General features: G+C 37.8%; 1 protein-coding gene across 1 annotated transcript in view; it reads right to left on the minus strand.

Moving 5' to 3' along the window:
* The window catches only part of LOC150106147 (putative fatty acyl-CoA reductase CG5065), a 212891-nt gene that overhangs the window by 25361 nt on the left and 161366 nt on the right, over positions 1 to 26164 (minus strand). The window contains exons 9-10 of the mRNA XM_090393891.1: positions 16710 to 16828; positions 11817 to 12056 (exon numbers count right to left, since the gene is read on the minus strand). Coding sequence (XP_090250017.1) covers positions 11817 to 12056; positions 16710 to 16828 — 359 coding nt within the window. The remainder of the gene's footprint in view (positions 1 to 11816; positions 12057 to 16709; positions 16829 to 26164) is intronic.

Consider the following 26164-nt stretch of genomic DNA (forward strand, 5'->3'; position numbering starts at 1 on the left):
AGAACACAAGCCTCAACTGAAATACCTTGGAGTGAGTCTGGACAGAAGCCTAACCTATAAAAGGCACATCGCCATCCAACAAAATTAAAACTAAAAATGATATCATTTCGAAGCTTGCTGGAACAACCTGGGGTTGTAGTGCAGAAGTTCTAAGGTCGTCTGCACTAGCCCTCGCATTCTCTGCAGCAGAATATTGTGCCCCTGTCTGGGAAAGAAGTGCACACACTAACATTATAGACCCAGCTAAACTCTACCATGTGCACAATTAGTGGGACACTGAAAAGCACCCCTCTCTTCTGACTGCCTGTCCTATTTAACATTGTTCCACCAAACATACAGAGAAGACAAGCCTCAATTAAAGAATTTAATAAAGTAATGAGCAACCCACTCCTGCCCCCCACCAGACTTTCATAAATCCACCTAGTCTTCGCCTAAAATCTAGAAAGCCTTTCTGGTCCATGGATGAACTCTCTTCAGCTGCCCTGCCACAACACCTGACATGTGGAGAGAATATTGGTCCAACAATCTTCCAAAAAATGACTTCTTGGAAGAAGATCCTTGTGCTCTGCAGCCTGCTTTTGCTCTTTCTAGGAAGATTTGGTCATCTTTCAACAGGATAAGAACTAACCAGGGCAGATGTGGCTACCTACTACATAAATGGAGGCTGTCAGATCACTGTTATTGTGATTGTTCTCCTGTGGCTCAGACGATTACTCATATTGTGAATGACTGCCCAAGGTGCCAATTTCACGGTGGTGGCCTACAAGACATCCATTAGGTGACAGATGAGGCCTTGGATTGCCTGTCCAGATTGGACATTGACCTGTAGCTGTTCTGTATTCCTTTTGCCATAAGAATAAATAAATAGGTGGCAGTCAGACCAAGAAGAGATACCAAGGATGAAGTAATACAGAAATCATATATTTCCCATATACAAGTCGAGAAATGGTGTAACACCTTGTTATTAAAATAATCGTCTGCACGGTTAGCCTAGTGGCTTTGCACTTCGCAACCATATGCCTGGGGAAGAAATGTCCTAGGTTCGATTCCTGTCAACAATGTGAAGAGCTTAAGAATCTTCCTCAGCCATAGCCAAGTTATCTGATCTTGGGCGTGGACAGTAGGGTTTTTTCCACTAATTTATCTGGGGGTTTTTTATCTTGCAGGCAGGCAAACTGGCTCATGGACACACACGGATTGCAGTCAGGAATACTGACCCAGGCTTGATTCATCAGCTATGCCAGTTCTGGAGCCTGGATAAAATTTGGGGGGGACTAAGATGGTGCCGTATATTCCCATAAAGGGACTGTTTATCATTTACTTATATAGACCAATACATATGCAAAGACTCATACCATCACCTAAAAATTAGGTGTCATTAGCAATTAGCACACTCAAAACTACAGCTCTAACATGAGCAGACTCTGAAAACTGAGTTTGAAGTACTTAACAAAATGTTTATAAAAAATGGCTACACCAGGAAAATGATCCAAAGAATCCTTCACAAAAATACATCCCACAATAAATTAAAAAAAAAAAAAAATTATAAGGCAGTAGCCACTCCTCATATTTGAGGAATATAAAAACAATCCCAAATACAATACAACATGAAGGCCACATTTCAACAACCACCTACAAAATTAAAATATGTACTCAGCTCCTCTCAAGATTCTCTCCCTTCTCTTGTCCATCTGAACATGTTCCAGATCTGAAACACATGTAACTTATCCTATATATAGGTGAAACAGGTTGTAAATCCTAGAAGGAAAAAGAAAACTAATGACAACATATCAAATTCCTTCCTCAAGGAAAATCAAGCCTTTCTGACTGCCATGCACTTCAAACATGCCATAAAAATTATTGGAAAGGCACCAAATCCTTACATCATACCAAAACCTGATATGGAGACAAAATTCAAAAAAGCCTGTGAGATGCTAATACATCAATCCAGTCTTAACAAAAATGATGGTTTCAAAGTCCTGTAGATTTGAATGCTTCGTCTGCAACCCATGAAACATCTAGAAAAAGAACTCCAATAATTTTCCAAGCATAAATAACCTACAAATATATAACAGAAACCAGAAAGAATAGGAATTGATACTGAAACAGTGGTCCTCAGACCATAAACAGGATTATAAAAATAACAAGCTTTATAGGAAGCTAAATCCCAACCAGTAGCCACTGATGTAGTTTCCCTGATATATGATATTAAGTGTTTAATTATTACTAATTTTTTTAGTAATATTTAGTTTTTTTATTTATTTAGTTTTTCCTCTCACTAGAGATTGGGCTATGGTTAATAGTGACCAAAGCAGTCATGCTGTAGTTCCCAGTGTATACATATACAATATGTACACACTGGGTATATATAATAATAATATGTATATTATTTTATTCTAATTAAAGTAAGCATTCCCCAAGATATTAGTTTGTCTGCATATAATAATAATAATAACCATATAGTTATATGCTTACTATTTCAGTAAGAATATAACTTACTGAAATAGCAAGTTATATGCTTGCATAACCTTGAACCTTTCTAACTGCAACTGAGAATGGATATAAAACTTTGCTGAAATCTGAACAGATGAATGAATGTAACTAAATGTAAGTTCCTGAAATTTAAGATCCACCAATGGGAGATTGGGTGGAAGTATACTAGAAGGATTGCAGGGCAATTATTATTATTATGTGACACCTCCAAGGAGTTCAAAGACTCATCGAGGGAGGGCATCTACTCTGTAACTCTCCATTTCCACCACTCAATCCACTAACTACAGTAAACTGCAACTACCATCATCATCTATATCAACGCCAACTACTGCTGACCATCATCACTAATGATAGTCACTAGAATGTTAAATTTTAGGAAACATATTATAAGGTAGTGAAGGTAACCAAGAGGATTGTTACAATGCTGAAAAGGATGTTGGGTTTTTTTTATTAAATTTTTTTTATATATTGATTCCATACACAAGGAGTCAGGAGACCTATAAGCACATCAGTCCCCATGTATGAACGAGGCAAATGAGGACCGAGATAGAAATTTATTGATGTTTTTTGAATAGCTGAAAGTTGTAATTGTTTGGGATATTTCATGAGGAAGGCCATTCCAGAGGACACAAGTCGACAGAATAAAAGAGGAAGAGGAGAAGCATGTTTGGTGTGCTTGCAGTTGCACAGTAAAAGGATGCTGGGTAGCTGCTGCTCTTGTATTAACAGGTGTAACTGAAAGTGAAGGAATGATAGTTGCTAATTCACTGGGGAAGTGACCATGGAAGTACCTGTAGAATACATACTGTGCTGAAACACTGCATCTGTGAGATAGAGGGTGAAGTGAATCTGTAAGAGAGGAATCATTAATGAACCTAACTGCTCCCCTCTGGACAGCTTCAAGGACTTTAAGGAAAATTTTAGGTGCACCACCCTTAAAACTTTAGTGTATCCAACCAAAAGGCTGTGGGTGCTCAGATCCTACTGTAGGCATGGATGTTTATAATTGTCTGTGAAAATGCTAGTGGTGGTAATGGGAAGTAGATGGTGTTGATGTAGATGATGATGCAGTTTGCTGGATTTGGTGGAGACGGAGAGATGTAGAGTAGGTGCCCTTCCTCGACGAGTCTTTGGACTCCTTGGAGATGTCACGTAATAATAATAAATAAAATAACAATCTAAATAATTACAGTAGGCCACTGTGGAAAAGATTAAATACCATTCCATACTAATCATAATTTCTAATACAGGTATTTTCTTGGGAGTAATGGCAAAATTATGTCCTTGACTGAGATGTTGATAGTGTCTTGCATAAGTTAATGCAACAATAAATTCACAATTTCAAAACCATAACTGAAAATGTTAGCCTAAAAGATTTAGACATCATGGCCAGTTTTGACATCCCTTCATTGTTCACCAGTGTACCTTTATCAGAGAAGCTTGATCTTATTACATTTCTCCTGTGATATTTATGAATTATTCAGAATCTTGTAGTACCATCTTGTAGATGGTACTACAAGATTGCCCCCACACACTTGCTAATTTCTACATGGTTTTTCTGGAGAACTAAACACTCACCACAGCTACACATAAATCTAATTCACTATGCTATGTAGATGTTTCTGCTATCTGTCATGGCCTAGATACAGTAACAGATACGTCTTTAGTACATTTAAATTAATAACATCCAAAAATGCACTTCACCATAGAAAAAGAAACTAACAACTGTTTCCCTTTCCTAGGCACTCTAGTGACATGACTACCATATGGTCTATTATCATTCTCTTTATAAGAACCCCACATATATGAACATGTACTCTCATAAGCTATTGCACCACCACCCATCTGAACGGTATGGCATCCTCAAAACACACAGAGTCAGGGCTATTTGTTCAAATGACACAGCTCTGGAACTTCATAATGCCTCTTTAGCCAATAGCCACAATTCTCATAAAATAAACAGAATACAGCATGACCCTGCCATGCCTCCTACAACCAACACACAAGATTATAACAAAACTGGGAAGAGTCACTATCTAGTCTGGTTTAGACAGTAGAGTAGGAAATGAATCCTAGACATTTAGAAATGTTTGGGGAAAATTTGAGAAAAGAGCAAAGCAAGAACAATTTTATACATACCTGCTGGATTTTTTCAGGACATAGGACTAGTATTTACTATCACAGTGTTCCTGGCTAAAACTGTACATTTATTTATATACAGATAGATGCACACATACACATTTTTTTTTTTTTTTTTACTTAGTGGGGATAGAGAAATCCAGCTAACTGATGGTAGAAATCGAAAAAAGGAATCTCTGAATTATTTCAATGTAGGTCTTGATAATTGTGTTCAGGATCAGAATAAATCTTCCTGAATGAGTCAGCAGTCAATACAGAGGATCAGATAATAATAATAAATATTATTTACTCAGACATCCCCAAAGAGTCAAAGACTTACTGTTGGACAATTACTAACCATAATTCACACAATAACTATACTGCTCCTTAAAATTATTTACTAATGATGCACTCACAACCACCTCTGACAACCCACTGCACTCATTCATTACCCTCCAAGTAAAAGATTTTATCTTCACACTATTGTTAACCATACTCTTTAACAATTTTCAGGACCCTTGTTCATTCACTTCACTATAGAGAAGTCCTCTGTGTCAATTCTATAAACCTTGTTTAATATATATTTCTATTATATACCCTCTTTTCTGCCTATCAATTAGCAATATAACCAGAGAGGCTTTAATCTGTTCTTCTGTCCTCATAGGGAGCATTCTGAAGACTTATCACAATTTTAGTCAGTTGCCTCTGAATACTCTCCGCTGCCACCACCTCCTCATCTCACAAGGAATCTGAGCAACCATATCCATAACAGTAATCTAGATGTGGCCATATTTTTAATTAATAATTATGAATTATGATTATCTTATTATCGTCATTAATAATTTCATAAACCAACTTGTACAAAATCCAAGGTAAATAAAGCTCTTTTTTCTTTTTCCACTAGACTTCTTTTATAACCATTTATAGTTATAGTACCCACCCATTTGCCTCCATCTTTCTCTGTTGAAGGCTTTTTTATAACCATTTATAGTTATAGTCCCCACCATTTGCCTCCATCTTTCTCTGTTGAAGGCTTCCCAATGCCAATCCCCACTAGGTCATCCAGACATTTGTCTTCCTTCATATACATGCAACTGGATGACTGTCTTTTTCCATCTATCAATGTTTCTGTGCAATATATCCTGCCCATCTCCATTTTAATTTTAGAACCTCTTCTTCTATGCCAAACATTTTTGTTTCTTTTCTTAAGTCTTCATTCCTTATTTTGTCTTGCTGTTTGATGTTTAGCATGGATCTCTTCATTTTTGAAACAAAGTTTGTACTCAGTTTTCGTCATTCTGTCCATTTTTGTTTGGTTATTGGCCATCTCTGGTCTATAATGTCATAATTGGGATGATGCATTGGTTAAATACTTTGGCTTTGTTTTCTACATTTATTTTACTGCACAGGAATTTTTTTCAGTTGCCTAAGATCATCCAGCATAACTGAATTCTCCTTTTTATTTCTTTACAAATGCTTCTTTCTCCTAATGTAAAGGTTCTACCATATTCTTATACTTGCACTATTTTGTTATTGTTATTTGTTCTGTTGTCATGTTTCCTTCGATATTTGACATTATTTTAGTTTTTTCATAATTTAAGTATAACCCTATAAATGAAAGATGCCAAAAAATTATATATTCTTGGTTTCATCCTTTATCCAAGCATAAGCAAACAAAGTTTGCATGTGAAGTAACTTCATGACTAGGCTACTTGTATGCTAATGACTTCACATCGATTGCCTTAGTATCCCATAATGCAAGGCATACATCCTTACAGACATGTATAATGCTATGCATTATGGGAAGGGCCACTACCCTGACCAGTTTTGACCTTTATTCAGGTATGTTTAAGTGTGTGTGTATGGAGAGGGGGGGGATACCTCTCGAAAACCTCTGAGTGATCTATAGGATCATTCTGAATCTCACTGAGTGACCCTAAAGGAATGCTACTAAACTCATTACAACTAATCTGAATCACTCCTGAAGGAAACACAGCAGTGGTTCCACTCAGTAATATAACTGACGTCAAAGAGAAGCCAGATGCAGAAGAGATACCAAGGTTCTTAAAGTTCTTAAAAGAACTGGGCAATGGACTGAGTCCTTGACTCTTTATCCCGTCATCTGAATGAAGAAAATCTGTGTGGATGGGTGTTACTGAGCTAAAAAGCTCTAGTCATGGCTAGGTAACGGCAATAACTGAGCCTCAGTTAAAACTTTATTGGCTACAGCATTGCCATTTGTTACCCTGGAAGTCCTAAAAAGGACTTTTTCTTCCAAGATACCAAGGTATTAACTATTAATATTACTGGCTTAACGGGTGAAGCAAAAGCTTTTCATATTCCTGGCTATCTTAATAGAGACTGTGAGTTGAGAGAGTTTATGAGCTAATTGCTCGCCCTGAGTGGGCTAGGAGATTAATCCTCAGTGTTGGGGTTGAGGATGGCTTTAGGTCTTTTGTGCTTAGAATAGTCCATTGCATCATAGTCAGCAGCCAGTTGGATCAGTCTGTTAGGGTGCACAGTTGCTTTTGAGAAGAATTTGGTTGCTATAGTCTGCATGAAAGTATAAATATAGGGGATCTCCATGTCCCGGTGCAGTTGGACAGTTCGGATGAACCATGGAGCGCCCAGGATCATTCTAAGACACTTGTTCTGAATACGTTGTAATTTGATAATATCCGAGTTTGAAGTATAGCTCCAGGCCGGTGAGGCATAGGTGAGTATTGGACGAACCATCAGTTTGTATTGTATATGAGAAGTTTGATTCTGGTGCTCAGTTTGCTGTTTCTGTTAATTAACGGGTAGAGCTGAGCTATGGTTTTTGATGTGTTTGCACAGAGAGTCTTGATATGGGAGTTGAAAGTCGGTTTTCTGTGCAGTACTACACCAAGATACTTGATCTCTGTTTTCCACTGAATTTTTGTGTTAAATAGGAGAATATCTTCTTTAGGAAGCACTGACCTTCTAGAGAATAGGACGGCTACGCTCTTCAGAGGATTCACCAGGAGTCTCCATTTGGCAAAATATTGTTCAATTTGCAGTTTTCTTGCAATTTCTTGATGGCTAGGTGAGGCTTTAATGATCTGGCCAATATCGCTGTGTCATCAGCGTAAAGAGCTTTAATTGAAGATAATGGGTTGTGTGGTATATCATGCAAGTATAAGGAAAATAGGATTGGTGCTAGTAAGGACCCTTGTGGAACTCCAGCCAAGATGTGTTTCTGTGTAGAGACTGCTCCACTTAATCTCACTTGCATGCGCCTATTGTAGAGGTATGCCTTGATGAGTTGAATGATTCCGATTGGTACACCGGATGATATTAGTTTATATAGCAAACCATAATGCCAAACCTTGTCAAATGCACTGGCTAAGTCTAGGAAAACAGCCCCAGTGCATTGACGCCAGTTAAAACTTGTGAATTTGTTGTGTGGTGCTATGCGACTGTCGGAAGCCAAACTGCTCCTCAGGCAGGATGTTTAATTGGAGTACTGAATCTTGAAGCCTAGTAAGAATTACCTTCTCGGCAATTTTTCCGAGATTAGAGATGAGACTGATTGGTCTGTAATTTTGAGGCAAAGTGGGATCTTTTCCAGGTTTATGAATTGGTATTATGTATGCCAATTTCCAGTAGGAAGGGAAATATTTGTAGTGAAGGATGGAGTTGATTATATTTGCTAAATGAACAATAGCTTTACGAGGTAGAAGTTTTATAACTTTGTTGGAGATACCATCAGGTCCAGGAGCCTTTTTATTCTTGAATTTCTGAATAATAGCATATATTTCAGCAGGTGAGGTGGGTGCAATTTGAGTAGAATGTGTGAGACCTGAATTGAGCGAATATCTGACGTTACGGTGGATCTTATAGATATGACTAATATCAAGGTGGTCATATGCGGGTTTGCATTGTTTTTCAAGATGATTTGCTATTGCCTCAGCTTTATCAGCATCAGTGTGGATGAGACCTGAATCTGTTTGAAGAGGGGGAAGAGGTTTATTTCTGTTTTTAATCTTTCAGATAAGATTCCATACAGAGTGATTGTCAGTGGAGATGGAGGTCAGATTTTCTTCCCAGAGTTGAGTTCTATGAGCTGCGAGTGCATCTCTCACTGCAGAATTGAACCTGTTTAAGATCCGCTTGTCTTGTGGTGCCCTGGTGTTGTGGTATCTTTTTCTAGCCATGTTCCCTAATCAGATTCATAATATCTTCAGGTAAGTGGTTGGATTTTTGGGTAGTTGCAGGGGTAGTAACTGCTGCACAGGCTGCTTTAATCTGCTCTGTTAGATTTTTGACAGCTGTTTCAATTTCCTCTTTTGATTTAATGATGGGAACAGGACCAATATATTTTGGAAGCACCTTGGAGAGCCTTTCCCAAGGAATAAATGAGTGAGGGGGGGGGGGGATAATATTTCAAGATTTCCTAATTTTAACCGTATTGGGTTATGATCTGATGATAAATCATTGATTGTCATTAAATTGTATTGGAGTATGGCTATGTCCAATACATCAACCCTACCATAAGTGTTGTGATGGGTGGGATCAGCAGGACCTATTACATGAAGGTTGTTGAAATCAGCATAGTTCTGTAGTATCTGTCCATTTTTGTTGGTGGAATGGCTATTCCAGGTAGAATGCTTGGCATTTAAATCACCTGCCACAATGGTAGGCTCTCCAGTATCAAATAAGGCATTCAAATCCGAAAATAATAATGATTTTTGTGGTATGCTGGGGATGGTATGCTGCAAAAATTTTTAAATTGCCTGCTGAACTCATGAGAATCTCAATGCCAGTGGCCTCAAGATTAGAGGTAGGAGGGATGTTTGTGGAGTGATGAGAGATAAAATTCTTGATGAAAATTGCCGTGCCTCCACCTCTGTGGGTTGATCTGTCAGTTCTGTATGATCGATATCCATAAATTTTGGGATTGTCTGCAGGTCTTAGATCCGTTTCATTTAGTAAAAGGACATCTGGCTGATGTCTGTGGACAAAATTTTGAAGTTCTAGGATCTTATTTCTCAAGCCGTTTGCATTCCAGGCTATTATCTCTAGGGATTCTGGTTTTAATTTTTTACCGTTCATTAGTGAGCGCTGAAATGATGACTTGGGTGTCTTTTAGAAATCTGTTAGTAGAACTTTGTGAAGGATTAGATCTGCTAAAATCTAGTAGCATATTTGCCAGGGATGCGGTAATGATAGCTGTCAAATTTGGGAGTGATGCTGACTGTTCTAGGGATGTCTGTTTAGGGCGGGTTACATCTGCATATGTCCTACACTGCTGTTTTTGAGTTGTTTTGGGGGGAGCCTCAGTTTTTAGCAGATGGGCTTCTGAGTCTTTATTCTGAACTTTAGGAGGCTGTGAAGTAGCTGCTGATGTAGGTGAGATAATAGAAGAGGAGAATGTTCCTTCTTCAGATTTCCTATTACGTGGATTATGCAAACATCCTCTGTAGTTGGCAGTATGAGGACAGGCACAGTTGGCATATTTGGCCAGGGTAGATTTTGGCTTAGAGCATGTGTTGGTCGGGTGACCAACCCCACACTTCAGGCATTTGAATTCGGCCCTACACATTTTCTGGGCATGCCCAAACTTTTGACATCTATTAGGCATTGCCCAGTAGAAGCTCTCTTCCTTAACGGTTCTACCGAGATTTTCAATCCACAGATGGTCGTCAAGTCATATATGTGTTTGTAGGTTTGACTGATCTCAATTAACACTAGTGGTATTGGAGTCTTGTCCCTGCTGATCATTCTGCTGACCTTTATTGGTAGTAAATCATTCAGGTGCAGATCTGTAGTGATTTTGTCTGTGGAGACATCCTCAGGTACACCTCTGATCACTACCTTGAGATTTTTTTCAGAACCAAGTGAGAATGTATGATACTGAATTCCTCTGGTATTTAATTCGGATGTTAAACGACGATAGTCCATCACAGTCTTGGGGTGAATTTTAACACCGTCTGTGACATTCTTTGCATTGTGGTAAGAGATCTTTAAGTTGTTCATTGTATTCCTTAGTGACATCCATTTATTCTTTTCATGCAGAATAATCGGGGGGATCTTTTCCTTTGAGGAGGTAGGAGAGTCTGAGGCAGAGACATCTTCTTCCATTACATCCACATTTGGTGGATCGGAGGTTGCAGTTTTGTGCTTTTTGCGTGCGCGAACCTCCTGATAATCAGTGTGGTCAGTAAGGGAATGATCTTCAGTTGTTGCTTTTTCAGTAGCGCTGTCTTGAAGTAGTTCTAAAAGTTGAGCTTCGTCTGTATCAACTTCTTGTATTTCGTGAGCTACTACCTTACCTGGCCATTTTGTGTGAAGCAGATTTCCTGTATGCTTGAAAATTGCCAGGAGCTGCTTGAAGTTAAGTTCCTCATACGGTGCATCTGTGGTTGGACCCACGTTTTGTTCTGTGGAGCAGGACATGACTTTCCTTTTCCACAGTATTGTAATAATAGACAATTTCTAATGCAGTAGCTGATGCAATGAAACAATGGCGATGCTGATGGCAGTAGGCCTAGCGTATCGCCGTTGTTTTGAAAAAAAGGTTGACTTACCTATTAAGTTGATTTCTTGAACCTGTTTGAGAACCAAACCAGTTGACTATACCAGTAGGACTATTCACTGCCAATAAATATACTTGTTAAATTCGTTGAATCACATTTATATCAAATTTTATATGAATTAAAGATGCCAAGAAATTATATTGGTTAAAAACTTTGGCTATATTTTCTAGATTTATTTTACTGCACAGGAATTTTTTTCAGTTGCCTGGTTTCATCCTTTGTCCAAGTGTAAGCAAACAAAGTTTACATGCATTGTGCAGTTACTTCACGTACAAACTTTGTTTTCTTTTCTTTTTATCTTCTTTAATCTTTTTTCTGATTGTTTTATTTATTTCTGTTAGTTCTATTATTTTCCTTTTTCCTTCTCCAATTAGATTTCTTCTTTTTTCCAACATATTTTTTTTTAATTCTCTGCAAGGATTTTATTTTTAATCTTTTTATCTTTTATAATCTCATGTATGCTTTCTATGATGATTAGATTTACATTTTTCTGTATATTATCCATTTATAGATTTCTGTTTTCATTCATGTTATTTCACAATTATATAAATAAGGTAAAGAAGCTAGTTTCATCAAATATACATTGAAATAGGAATAAAACGACAAGAAACTAAATTAGTGGCAGATGTTTTAAAAAATACTTACTCAGTTTTGTAACCCACAATCCAAGCCAAGAAGTCTAGAAGATAGGCAGGTAAATTGTGCTCAAGATGAACAGAAACTTCATTCAAGAATCTGTTTGATTTGAAGCTTCCACCAGGATAGCGTAGTGCCTGTATACTGGGATGTCTTATTACAAGTGGTTGTGTCATCCTTTCAATATCATCCCATGTTATTCTGTTTAAAGCACCTGATGTACAGTGATATATTTTGGTGCTGTTTGGCCTGAAATAAAAATTGCTGTGTAAGTATTTTCAGTTGATTTTATTCTTACACCAAATCTTTCTCCAAGCATAACAAGTAATCATTGTGGATAAGCAGAAAGTCAGTATGGAATAGTCTGTATCATAAAATGCAAATTGATTTGAAGAATATTCATATTTTTTCTAAAAGTAAGATCATCTTGAAGATCACGCGATCTATTCTCAACCATCAGCATTCATTACTGTGCAAAGTTATCTGGGGTGTGTGTGTTGGGGGGGGGGGGTAAAAGCTTCATTCAGGGTCCCCTCCAATATTATTGTTTATTGTTGCTATTATTATTATTATTGTAGTAGCGGAAGGATAACCACGAAAAATATCTTTCTTTGGTGCTACTTTGGTAATAGCTTGCAAACCCTTAAGCATAAGATTGATGCAGGAGAAATGTTTCCGATGTGTAATAGTGATGGAAGAACAAGAGGTCATCCCTGGAAACTAATGAAAAGTGTGGTTAACGAGGGTGTGAGAACGAGGTTTTTCATCTGGAGGGTGGTGAATGAGTGGAATGCATTGCCTGACTCAGTTGTGAGTTCATCTGTAAATGAATGCAAGAAGAGATATGATAGATATTGTTTTGATAGTTTGGGTCTCCCGCGATGAGTCTACTGACTCCATGGAGATACCTGTAATAATAATAATAATAATAATACAAATCTGGATCCTGGTGGCCACAATACCATGTCACTCCATCAACTAACATTACATTAATATGCTGTTTTGATGTGTTATGTATGGAATATGATTCAAAGATAGTAGTGAAGCTTTTTTGTCTATATTAGATAATTTATATTTAACCACATTAGTTAATGAGAGAGTCCATAAGATCAGCTATCCAGGAGGAAGAATTATTATTATTTCGGACAAATCCAAGAAGTCAACAGACTCATCGAGGGAGGCCCTAATGTCATGTCAAGAACAACTATTCGAGTCACACAGTATATATATCATACCTCGCCTTGAACTCATTCACAGTCATAGCACCCACAACAGACTCTAGCAGCTTATTCTACTCATTCACCACTCTCCAAGTAAAAAACCTAGCTCTAACACCTTTGCTAACCACATTCTTGCCCAGCTTCCATGTATGGCCCGTAGTCCTCCAACCACCAGTCCTATTCTCAAAAATATCTTCTGAATTAATCTTATAGGAACCCTTCAGTAATTTGAATGTCTCAATCATATCACCCCTTTTCCACCTATCAACCAATTTTTGCAACCCACAAATCTTCAACCTGTTCTCATAAGGTTCATTCCATAGACCTGCTATCATCTCGGTCACTCGCCTCTGGATCCTCTCTACCTCCTCCCCATCAAGAAGAAACCCTGGCGCACATATCTGGGCACAGTAGTCTAAATGGGGTCTTATCAAGGCTCGATACAGAGGAACAATGACTTGTTTGTCTCTGCTTGTTAAAGTATTTTTCAGCAACCAAGTGATTTGATGAGCTGATTTAGCCACTTTTGCAATGTGCCCCCTAAACTTCAACTCCCTATCCACCAACACTCCCAAATCCCTGTCCTCATCAATCTCCTGGAGTATGGTTCCAACAATGTAATATACTGCTGCTAATCTTTTCACCCTAAAATGCATAACCTTACACTTTTCCACATTAAATCGACATCCATTTTCCTTAGCACAGTCCTCCAAACTATCCAAATCATCTTGCAAAATTTTGACATCCTGTGCACTCACTACTGCTCTACCCAACTTTGCATCATCAGCAAACAAATGAACACTTCCTCTCAGATCCTTTCCTATATCGTTAATGAACAGATTGAAGAGTAGTGGTCCAAGAACAGAACCCTGCTGCACACCACTAGTCACAAGCTGTCTTTTGGACTCTACTCCTGAATAAACCACTCTCTGATATCTCTCCATCAACCACCCTCTTATCCATCTCACCAACCCTATATCCATCCCCATATGCTGCAGTTCACTGATTAGAATTCCATGTGGTATCCTGTCATAGGCCTTAGCAAGGTCCAGTAGAATCACTGTAAACCCATTACCCTTATCCAGTTCAGCCGTCACTGTGTTATAAAACATGAGCAAGTTACTGAGGCATGATCTACCATTCACAAAACCATGTTGTCCCCCATACCGTATCCCATTTTCATCTATCCAATCCCGTATTTTTTTTCTTGACTAATTTCTCCAAGACCTTGACAATGATTCCTGATATGCTAATCGGTCGGTAATTTACAACAGCAGTCTTGGAACCTCTTTTATGCAGTGGAATTATTTTCCCCTCTTTCCACCCCCTCGAACTAACCCAGACCCGAGACTCAAATTAAACAAAATGGTCAAGGGCACTGACAATTCTTTAGCCGCTTCACGTACGACATGAGCTGGTATACCATCCAAGCCCGTAAAAGTTTACAGGCACTCTTCTTCTTCATTTTTGACTATTAAGAAATGGGTTTCCGAGTTTAAATGTGGCTTTACCAGCCTTGAGGATGATCCACTTGAAGGACATCCAAAAAGTGTAACAACACCAGAAATCATTGATCAAGTGCACGATATGGTATTGGATGACTAGCGACTCAAAGTGCATGAATGAGCAAGATAATTCAGGCTTTGGACATGAGGAGAAAATGAACGAGGAATGAGTGGTGGTTGTGAGGACAAATGACTTAATTTGACATAAGGAGAATGTAAGGGAGTATATCAGGAGATTACTGAGAAGAGTAATATGAGGGTAGTCTGAAAAGTTCTCAGCATCGACCATAGATGGCAACACTATCAGCAAGAGATTTTTTTTCCAAGTTGGTACATCTGTCATAAATATCCATGTGAAATTACAAGTCATTCTATCAAGTAGTTTGTTTTATACAGCTGTCTGAAGCAAAAATGTTGTCTGTATCCCTTGAAATTAATAAAATTGAGTATCTTGTGGTTATAAAATTCTTTGTAAAAGAAGGTTAAGCACCAAAAGAAATTCATTCAAAGTTCATAAAAGTTTACGGGCACTCTTCTTCTTCATTTTTGACTATTAAGAAATGGGCTGCCGAGTTTAAATGTGGCTTTACCAGCCTTGAAGATGATCCACGTGAAGGACATCCAAAAAGTGTAACAACACCAGAAATCATTGATCAAGTGCACGATATAATATTAGATGACCCGCAAGTCAAAGTGCATGAAATTGCTGAGACTATAGGCATTTGAAAACGAGTAGGATATATTTCGCATGAAATATTGCAAATGAAAACACTTTGCACAAGATGGGTGCCATGCTTGCTCACAGCAGATCAAAAGCACTTGCATGAAAATCTCTGAACAGTGCTTGGAATGTTTCAACAAGAATAAAACTGATTGTGTGCGTTGATTTATTACTGTGGATGAGACTTGGATTCACCATTACACACCAGAATCCAAACAGCAGTCAAAACAGTGGATAGCACCTGTTGTTCAGTGAGAAAGAAGACAAAGCCAGTTTCATCAGCAGGAAAGGTCATTCTATTTGGGATGCTAAATCTAGATGCAGATAATTTTGTTTATTAATTGTCTTGAGAAGAGTAAAACAATAACCGGGGAATATTATTCCGATCATTAATCCAGACAAGATGAAAAAAATCATGAGAAAAGATCTGGTTTGCAGAAGAAAAGAAATCATCTTCCATCAGGACAATGCACCTGCCCACAAAGGTGTTTTGGCTACCTCTGACTTCTATCTCTTCCCAAAACTAAAACTCACTAGTCAGCATTTTTCTTGGATGATTATTATTATTATTATGTAACACCTCTAGGGAGTCCAAAGATTCATCGAGGGAGGGCAGCTATCTACAACTCTCAGTCTCCACCAATCCGCCAACTGCAACTACCCTCATCTACACCAACAGCATCTACCGCCAATTATCACCACTAGTATTCTCACAGACAATCCCAAACATCTGTGCCCAGCGTTGAATTCGAACCTGTAGTCTTTTGGCTGGAGCAGATACGCTAACCACTCGGCCAACCAGGCTGGCGAATCAAGAGGTGATTGCCGCTGTAGAGAGGTATTTTGCAGATCTTACTGAGAACCACTACAGGGACAGGATAATGGTGCTGGAGCATCGCTGGAATAAATGTATTAGTCTTAAGGAAGATTATGTTGAAAAATAAAAATAATTTTGAAATTATAAATTCATTTTTTCATTGTTAGGCTGAGAACTTTTCAGACCACTATCATAGATAACAGTATAGTGGGAAAAGTTGTCAGTGTGTTGCCAAGATACAACAATGATAAGCTGAGATGGAGAGCCAGAATCATGAATGATATGCTAGCGGAGCTGTGTGAGGAGAAGGGAGTACAGTTTGTGGATTTATAGCCTATGTTTGAGTAAGAATAGAATTATACAGGTGTGATGGGTTGCATTTTGAATGGCTTTGGCTTACACAACATCCATCACTTTCTTGGATCAATGTAAAGGGGAAAGGATGGCAGGGGGAAACAAAGTTGACATCTGTTAGACTAAATATGATAGTTGCTAACAGCAGTAATCTATTCCATTATAGATTACTGCTGTTAGCAACTATCATATCACATGAAACTATTGGCACATTTATACTTTGTAAATGTGATCATATATTTTACTTTTAATGCAAGCTGAAAATTACAAAAAAATTTTACATACCTCTGTGTGGCTGTGTACCATGCCACTGTGATTAACGTATTGACAACCAGATCTACTGGAATAATATCCACAGCAGAGTTTCTGTGTACCAGCATGGTCCTCAGAAATCCTTTACTTGTCTGCCATAAAAATAAATTATTTTCATATGATTAGTTTTTAATAAACACATAATGCAAGATAGAAAATGTGTTACAATAAAATTCAGAATTCTAGAAAGGTTATTAATAAATGTGAGGGCAACTTATTACATGAAACTTTCTAAATTAGCTGAATAACTATTTGAAAAGTTGTATAATCTGTGGTGATTAGCTCAATTATTATTATTATTATTATTATTGCAGCAGCATCTTGATGAAGTCTGTAAATTTATCATTGGAGTTCAAGTAAGCATTTCACTAAACAGTAACTATCATTCATGCAATACCTGTCATACATCCCTTTGCACTCGTTCAATAACACAGCACCTCACAAATGAGTTTATCAACCTATTTTGCTAAATCATCACTCTCCAAGCAAAGATTCCAGTTCTCATACCCTTGCTAACCACACTCTTATTCAATTTCCAGAGATGATCCCTAGGTCTTCTTCCACTGCTCATGTACTGAAAACTTTATTGCCTTTTTCTACCTACCAACTAATTTCTGTAAACCACCAATCTTTAGTTTATTCATATATAAAAACATTCCATCAATCTGTCGCCATTGTCACTCACCTCTGGATCTTCTCCACTTCTTCATCCCCAAGAAGCCCAGGTAACATTTGTGCATAAGAATCTAGATGAGGCTAATATCAAATTATTATAATGAGGTATAATAACTAACATCTCTCTGCTTGTCAGAGTTTTCTTTATTAATTGGTGAAAAAGTAAAATTGAAATCTTTTGACAATACACTAAGCACAGTATTGGTAAGCACATGTGAAGAGGTAGTAATAATAATGAATTTCTTGCAGCATAATCATCCTCTTGCAAGAGTCTTTTGACTCCATGGAGGCCTGAATAGAAAGTTTATTTTTCACTTGGTCAGACTATAATAAATTTAGTTTAATCCTTTATCCAAGTGTGTGTGCAAACAAAGTTTGCGCCTGAAAGTATCTTCAGGACCGGGGTAAAGTGGTACAACACCGAGCAACTATTTGCAAAGGTGGAGCAAGCTACCAACACTTCTATCTCAGTATCTCCTACAATGCAAAACACATCTCCTTGCGGATATGTATAATGTTATGCATAAAGGGAAGGGAGACGGAACATTCAGAAGGTTCTACTAAGGTAGAAGTGGAGGAATTTTTTGATGCTTTAGAAAAAGGAAATTTTCTAAAGGACACAATGAAAAAGGAAACATTGGTCCTTGTTGGAGATCTGAATAGCAGAATAGGAAATGATTGTCAGACATACAAAAATATTTTGGACAATTTGGAGAAAAGAGCAAAGCTAATAATAATAGCAAATACCTGTTGGATTTCTGCTCAGGACATGGACTAGTTATTACTAACACCATGTTCCAACATAAAAATGTGCACAAATTCACATGGAGAGAAGAGGCAAGGAATAAGAAAAGTCTCATTGACTATGTTATTGTTGATAGTGATGTTTTCTCCCTGGTGCAGGACACCAGAGTGTACAGAGCATTTGAAATTAGAAGTAATCACCATTTAGTGTTGAGCAGGATAAAATTGAATTTCATATTGAAAAGAATAACATGTAAGAAAGTTTTAAAGCGAATAAAGGTTCAGCAGCTCTCAGATGTGAACTGTAGACTAACATACACAAAGATTATTGAAGAAAAAATGAAACAGTTTGAGAACAGGAACCAAACTTTGGAGATTCAGTGGCAAGCCTTGAAGAAAACCCTGATTGATTCAGCCAGAGAGGCATGTGGTGAGGTTGTCTACAAGGATAGAAAAATCAGGACTCCATGGTGGACACAAGAAGTTAAAGAGGCAGTGAAGGAAAAGAAGAAATCGTATCAAACGTTCCTGGCAAATAAGTGTCAGCTTTTGCTCTTAGAGAATACCGAGACAAATGTAGAAAGGTTATTTTTCACTAGGTTAGACTATAATAAATTTAGTTTAATCCTTTATCCCTGTGAGAGCAAACAAAGTTTGCGCCTGAAAATATCTTCAGGACTGAATATAGGAGTGTTGGTAGCTTGCTCCACCTGTGCTACGAGTTGCCCTAGTGTTGCACTACTTACCCAGGTAAGACAGTACAACACTATATTCAGTCCTGAAGATATTTTCAGGTGCAAACTTTGTTTGCTCTCACTGGGATAAAGGATTAAACTAAATTTATTATACGAAACAAATGTGAGAAAGCGAAATATTGTGTAAAACCAGCTAAACAAAAGTTATGGGAGGACTTTGGCAAGAACATAAAAAATATATATCAAGAAGGTGGTAAGATATTCTGGAGGTTCAAGAAGCTTAGAAATGGAGAAAGAGTGCTGTAAAAGGAGTTAGAGATGATAAAGGTGACATGAAAACAGGAGAAAAAGATATCCTTGAAGTATGGAGTAATTACTTTGAAAAACTGCTAAATGAAACAAGCAGTGATGACAGCACAGTGATAAAAAACACTGACCAGGCATGCAGTCAGGAATACATATCCATACTTGAAGTAGAAAAAGCCATCAAAGGCTTGAAATGTGGAAAGGCTGCAGGAGTAGATGATATTCGACCAGAAATGCTGAAGTATGGTGGTATAAAAGTCTAACAGTGGATGCACTGCATAGTTCAGAAAGCGTGGAAAGAGGGACGAATTCCCGATGATTGGAGTAGAGCTCTAATAGTGCCCATATATAAAAAGGAAAATAAAACTGAATGTGAGAATTATAGAGGTATTTCCCTACTGAGTGTTCCTGGCAAGATCAATGCAAGTATACTTGAGAAACGGTTGAGAAGAATTGTGGAAGAAAAGCTTGGTGAAGAACAAGCTGGATTCAGGCCAAATAGAAGCTGTGGATTTTCACTTTATGACAAATAGTTGAGAAATCATGGGAATATAACAAAGATTTATATTTAAGTTAGGGGATATTACATCCCATATCGTTTCTTAGCCGAATAAGAAACTCAAAGAGTTTCATGGCGAATATAGTAGAAACTATATAAAGTTTGGTGATTTCAAGCGTAAGCAAATACCTGGATACTGCAGCAACTGACCCTTAAGGTAGAGCAAGCTCTGATCACTATTCTTGAAACTTAAACAAGTCATATGTCGCCGAATTGAAGCCTTTGGCTCTTCATATATCTAATAATTTATTAGGACACCTTTCGGTAATACTTATAGAAGGGTTGTAAGTTCTGTTCACTACAAACTTGGTATTAACTAGGTCTACCTACTCACTGATGAGACCTCAATAAAGGTTGAAACCGGTCTGGGTAGTGACCTTCTCTCATAATGTAGAACAGTAATACAGCTCCTAGGAGCTAAGTTCACATTATGGGTAAATATCAAGAATAGTGATCGGAGCTTGCTCCACCTTTGACATGAGTTGCCTCAGCTTGCACTACCTTAAGGGTCAGTTGCTGCAGTATCCAGGTATTTGCTTATGCTTGGAATCGGCGAACTTTATATAGTTTCTACTATATTCGGCATGAAACTCTTTGAGTTTCTTATTCGGCTAAGAAACGATATGGGATGTAATATCCCTTAACTTAAACAAGTCATATGTCGCTGAATTGAAGCCTTTGGCTCTTCATATATCTAATAATCAATATTTAAGTTTTGTCGATCTGGAAAAGGCATATGACAAGGTGCCAAGAGAGAAGCTATTCAATATGCTACAGTTATATGGTGTCAGTGGGGCATTATATCAAGCAATACTTAGTCTGTATTTGAGTTGTAAGTCAGCAGTTAGAATTGAACGATGTACAGGAAGATGGTTTAATGTTAAATCTGGTGTGAGACAAGGATGTACATTATCCCCTCTGTTATTCATTATCCAAATGGATCACATTATGAAGGAAAGTGGTATTAAACATGATATCAGAATTGGAGTTGTTAATGTCAGCTCTTTGCTTTATGCAGGTGATGTTATACTTTTGAATAAATCCGCTACAAGTTTGCAAGATTCCCTGACCAAATTGAATAACTGTTGTAATAGATATGGTATGAAGGTATGGTATGGCATTAAAAAAACAAAGACAATGAAAATAGGTAGACTTGTTGAAAGTGTCAACTGTGTTGTGAACGGGGAATCTGTGGAACAAGTAAAAAATTTGAGCTACTCAGGCACGGTTTTAGATAGTAAATTAAATATGGAAATAGACAACACAATCAACAAAGCTGGTATGGTAGGAAGTCAACTGAATAAATTCATATGGAATAAGAGAGAAATTAGTCGGAATACTAAATTAGCTGTATACAAGACAGTATTGAAACCAGTTTTAACTTATGGATCTGAGAGCTGGGTCAGAAGTAAAACACTTTACCAAAGACTAGAGACCGCAGATATGAGAGTCCTGAGAAAGATTAGAGGCATGAACAGATGGCATCAATGGCAATATCATATCAAAAACGAGGATATTAGGAAAGAACTTGACATTGTTCGCATCCAGGAGTGTGTTAGCAGAGCTAATCTCAGGTGGTATGGTCACTTAACCAGAACGGGCAAGCAAAGATTAGAGAAACAAGTGTTCTCTGCCAGGTCGGGTGGAAAATTACTTAACGGAAGACCAAGATATAGGTGGATTGATACGGTACAATGTGCCTTAGCCGATAGAAATATAAGATCTGATAATGATAATAATATTGGAGTCTTGACAAATAATAGACTGATTTGGAGGAAAATTGTTGATAGGAAGTTAGTAATGATGTAAATTTTTCATGTAGTACTATCATATCTTGTACATCCCTTGAGGATACATGTCAGGAATTTGATGATGATGAACATCATTTTCTCATAAACATTCTTCTTCTTTCTTCTACTTGACATATTGAAAGAACTCTCTACAGTTTTTCTTGGAATAATTGGCCAATTTCTACTCATACTGCACTTTTGCTGTCCTTGCGAACTAAGTTGCTTTTCTGCATGTTCAATTACTCCATTCATGAATTTTACTTCTACCTTATTTAGCCTTTTCATTTTAGAAATGCTGCTGCTGTTCAGTTACTCTTGTTCAGCACTATGTGGCTTCTTTAAATCAGAGTAAAAAACATTATTATTATTATTATTATTATACAACACCTCCAAGGTGTCCAAGGACTCAACAAGGGAGGGCACCTACTATAGAACTCTGTCTCTACCACTCAATTGAACAACTACAATGAACCACAACCATCATCATCATCTACACCAATGCCATCTACCGCCCACCACCATCACCACTAGTATTTTCACAGTTAAACACAAATATCCATGCCCAATGCGGGACTCAAACCCACAGCCTTTTCACTGGAGAGCAGATATGATAACCACTCGGCCAACCAATCCAACCTGGCAAGAAAGAGAGCACAAAGCTGAAAGCACAAGACACCAACAATGAAAAAAAGTGTGCAAGTAACAGTAAGATAACGGGGCTCATTGGGACCTATATTGTTTAACCTTTATATCAATGACATTGTCAGTGGATTGCAAGGGGATATTCAGTTGTTTGCAGATGATGCAAAGCTGGGAAGGATTATTAGTAATAGTGAAGATGTGGTAGCCCTGCATCATCATCATCATCATCATCATCAAATTCCTGCCATGTACCCTCAAGGGGTGTACAGGATATGACAGTACTACATGAAAAAATTACATCATTACTAACTTCCTATCTACAATTTTCCTCCAAATCAGTCTGTTACTTGTCAAGACTCCAACATTATCAGATCTTATATTTCTATCGTCTAAGGCACTTTGTACCGTATCAATCCACCTATATCTTGGTCTTCCTCTGGGTCGTTTTCCTGCCAACCTGGCAGAGAACACTTGTTTTGCTAATCTTTCCTCTCCCATTCTATTTAAGTGACCATACCATCTGAGATTAGCTCTGCTAACGCATTCCTGGATACTGACAATGTCAAGTTCTTTCCTAATATCCTCATTTTTAATATGATATTGCCATTGATGCCATCTGTTCACGCCTCTAATCTTTCTCAGGACTCTCATATCTGCGGTCTCTAGTCTTTGGTCAAGTGTTTTACTTCTGACCCAGCTCTCAGATCCATAAGTTAAAATTGGTTTGAACACAGTCTTGTATACAGCTAATTTAGTGTTCCGACTAATTTCTTTCTTATTCCATATGAATTTATTCAATTGACTTCCCACGATACCAGCTTTGCTGATTCTGTTGTCTATTTCTATATTTAGTTTACCATCTTCAGTAAAAATTGTGCCTAAGTAGCTGAAATGTTTTACTTGTTCCACAGGTTCTCCATTCACAACACAGTTGACATTTTCAATGATTCTGCCTATTTTCATTGTCTTTGTCTTTTTATTGCTGACTTTCATACCATATCTATTACAACAGCTATTCAATTTAGTCAGAGAATCTTGCAGACTTGTAGCGGATTTATTTAGAAGTATAACATCATCCGCATAAAGCAAAGAGCTGACATTAACATCTCCAATTTTGATATCAGGTTTAATACCACATTCCTTCATAATGTGATCCATATAGATAATGAATAACAGAGGGGATAATGTACATCCTTGTCTCACACCAGATTTAACATTAAACCATCTTCCTGTACTTCCTTCAATTCTAACTGCTGACTCACAACTCAAATAAAGACTAAGTATTGCTTGATATAATGCCCCATTGACACCATATAACTGCAGCGTATTGAATAGCTTCTCTCTTGGCACCTTGTCATATGCCTTTTCCAAATCGACAAAACTTAAATACAGATCTTTGTTATATTCCCATGCTTTCTCGACTATTTGTCGTAAAGTGAAGATCTGATCCTGACAGCCTCTATTTGGCCTGAATCCAGCTTGTTCTTCACCAAGCTTTTCTTCCACAATTCTTCTCAACCGTTTCTCAAGTATACTTGCATAGATCTTGCCAGGAACACTCAGTAGGGAAATACCTCTGTAATTCTCACATTCAGTTTTATTTCCCTTTTTATATATGGGTACTATGAGAGCTCTACTCCAATCATCGGGAATTCGTCCCTCTGTCCAGGCTTTCTGAACTATGCAGTGCAGCCACTGTAAGACTCTTATACCACCATACTTCAGCATTTCTGGTCGAATATCATCTACTCCTGCTGCCTTTCCACATTTCAAGCCTTTGATGGCTTTTTCTACTTCAAGTATGGATATGTATTCCTGACTGCATGCCTGGTCAGTGTTTTTTATCACTGTGCTGTCATCACTGCTTGTTTCATTTAGCAGTTTTTCAAAGTAATTACTCCATACTTCAAGGATATCTTTTTCTCCTGTTTTCATTTCACCTTTATCATCTCTAATTCCTTTTACAGCACTCTTTCCTCCATTCCTAAGCTTCTTCAACAACCTCCAGAATATTTTGCCACCTTCTTGATATTTATTTTCTATATTCTTGCCAAAGTCCTCCCATGACTTTTGTTTAGCTAGTTTTACACACTGTATAGCTTTCTTACATTTGTCTCTGTATTCTGTAAGAGTAAAAGCTGACTTATTTGCCAGGAACTTTTGATATGCTTTCTTCTTTTCTTTCACTGCCTCTTTAACTTCCTGTGTCCACCAGGGAGTTCTGATTTTTTTATCTTTGCACACAACCTCACCACATGCCTCTCTGGCAGAATCAATCAATGTTTCCTTCAGAGTTTGCCACTGAATCTCCAAGGCTTGATTCCTGTTCTCAAACTCTTTCATTTTCTTTTCAATAATATTTCTGTATTTTAGTCTACAGTTTACATCTGAGAGCTGCTCAACTTTTATTCGCTTTAAAACTTTCTTACATGTTATTCTTTTCAATATGAAATTCAATTTTATTCTGCTCAAAACTAAATAGTGATCACTTCCAATTTCAAATCCTCTGTACACTATGGTGTCCTGCACCAGGGAGAAAACATCACTATCAACAATAACATAGTCAATGAGACTTTTCTTATTCCTAGCCTCTTCTCTCCATGTGAATTTGTGCACATTTTTATGTTGGAACATGGTGTTAGTAATAACCAGTCCATGTCCTGAGCAGAAATCCAACAGATATTTGCCATTATTATTAGCTTTGCTCTTTTCTCCAAATTTTCCCAAAATATTTTTGTATGTCTCACAATCATTTCCTACTCTACTATTTAGATCCCCAACAGGGACCAACTTTTCCTTTTTCATTGTGTCAGTTGCTTTTTCTAAAGCCTCAAAAAATTCCTCCACTTCTACCTTAGTAGAACCTTCTGTGGGACCATAGGCACAAATAAGTCTCATTGTCCAGTTCCCCATTCTCATATTTGCCCACATTACTCTACTTGAGACTGACTGCCATTCAAGAAGATTAGCCTCGTATTTTGTGTTGAATACTATGGCTACTCCTTCTTTTCCTTGATTGTTATTGCCTGAATATAACATTTTGTACTTATTGCTCAGAAAGATCTCACCAGTTTTGGTCTTTTTTGTTTCAGTCACCCCTATTATGTCAATCTGGTACTTATCTAATTCCTCAGCTAGCTCCATTTCTTTGCCATTCAGGCTTCTTACGTTGATAGTACCGATCTTTAACTCTGGTGATGTTGAGTTGGGGTTTGTTTTCAGATTTGTTCCAGTAGCTGACTTTTCGCTGTTCGCCCTGGTTCCCTGGCGAAAACAACGGGGGCCTTGTTTAACCGGGCGACGCCCCAGCCGGCATGAAATTTTGTCATGTTGTACCATCATTTTTTATTTTGGTTTAACCAATAAGAATACAATTTGGTCGGCTAAATCCCAAATTGCCAGCCCATCCTCGTTCGTTCAGTATCAAAGCAGATACCCAACAGGGTGCACCACGAGAAGGTGAGGATTGGACATTAGGTCAGAAGCCCTGGTCGGTTCTCCGCATTCCTTTAAAGGCTATGTGGAGGTCTCCTCTCAGTTATACAGCTTTGACCCTTAAGCACCCCGGTAGCCCTGCAAGAGGATTTAAATAAGCTAGATAGATGGGCAAATGAATGGGGGTTTCAGTTTAATGCAGCAAAATGTAAGGTCTTGAGGTTTGGGAAACATCGATGGGTTGCTGCATACTTTATGGGAGGAGTTATACTGGAGGAAGTAGGGGAGACAAGAGATCTGGGGTTGATGATTGATAGAAACCTGAAATTTAGGGGACATATTGCAAAGGTGGTGAAGGTAACACAGAGGATTGCTGCAATTATGAGAAGGACACTGACCTGCAGAGATAAGAGGGTTATCATTCTGTTGTATAAGTCTCTGATCAGACCGCACTTGGGCTATTGTTCTCAGATTTGGCCCCCAGGATTTGAAGGGGATAAATTAACTGTGGAAAGGATACAAAGATGGATGACAAAGATGGTTTCAGGACTGTAAGCATAGTTATGAGGATCGGCTGAGGGA

The sequence above is a fragment of the Typopeltis vanoorti genome, chromosome 6 (assembly GCF_054136105.1).
Source record: "Typopeltis vanoorti isolate ZY-2024b chromosome 6, IOZ_Tvanoo_1.0, whole genome shotgun sequence".
In the NCBI taxonomy this organism is placed as follows: domain Eukaryota; kingdom Metazoa; phylum Arthropoda; class Arachnida; order Uropygi; family Thelyphonidae; genus Typopeltis; species Typopeltis vanoorti.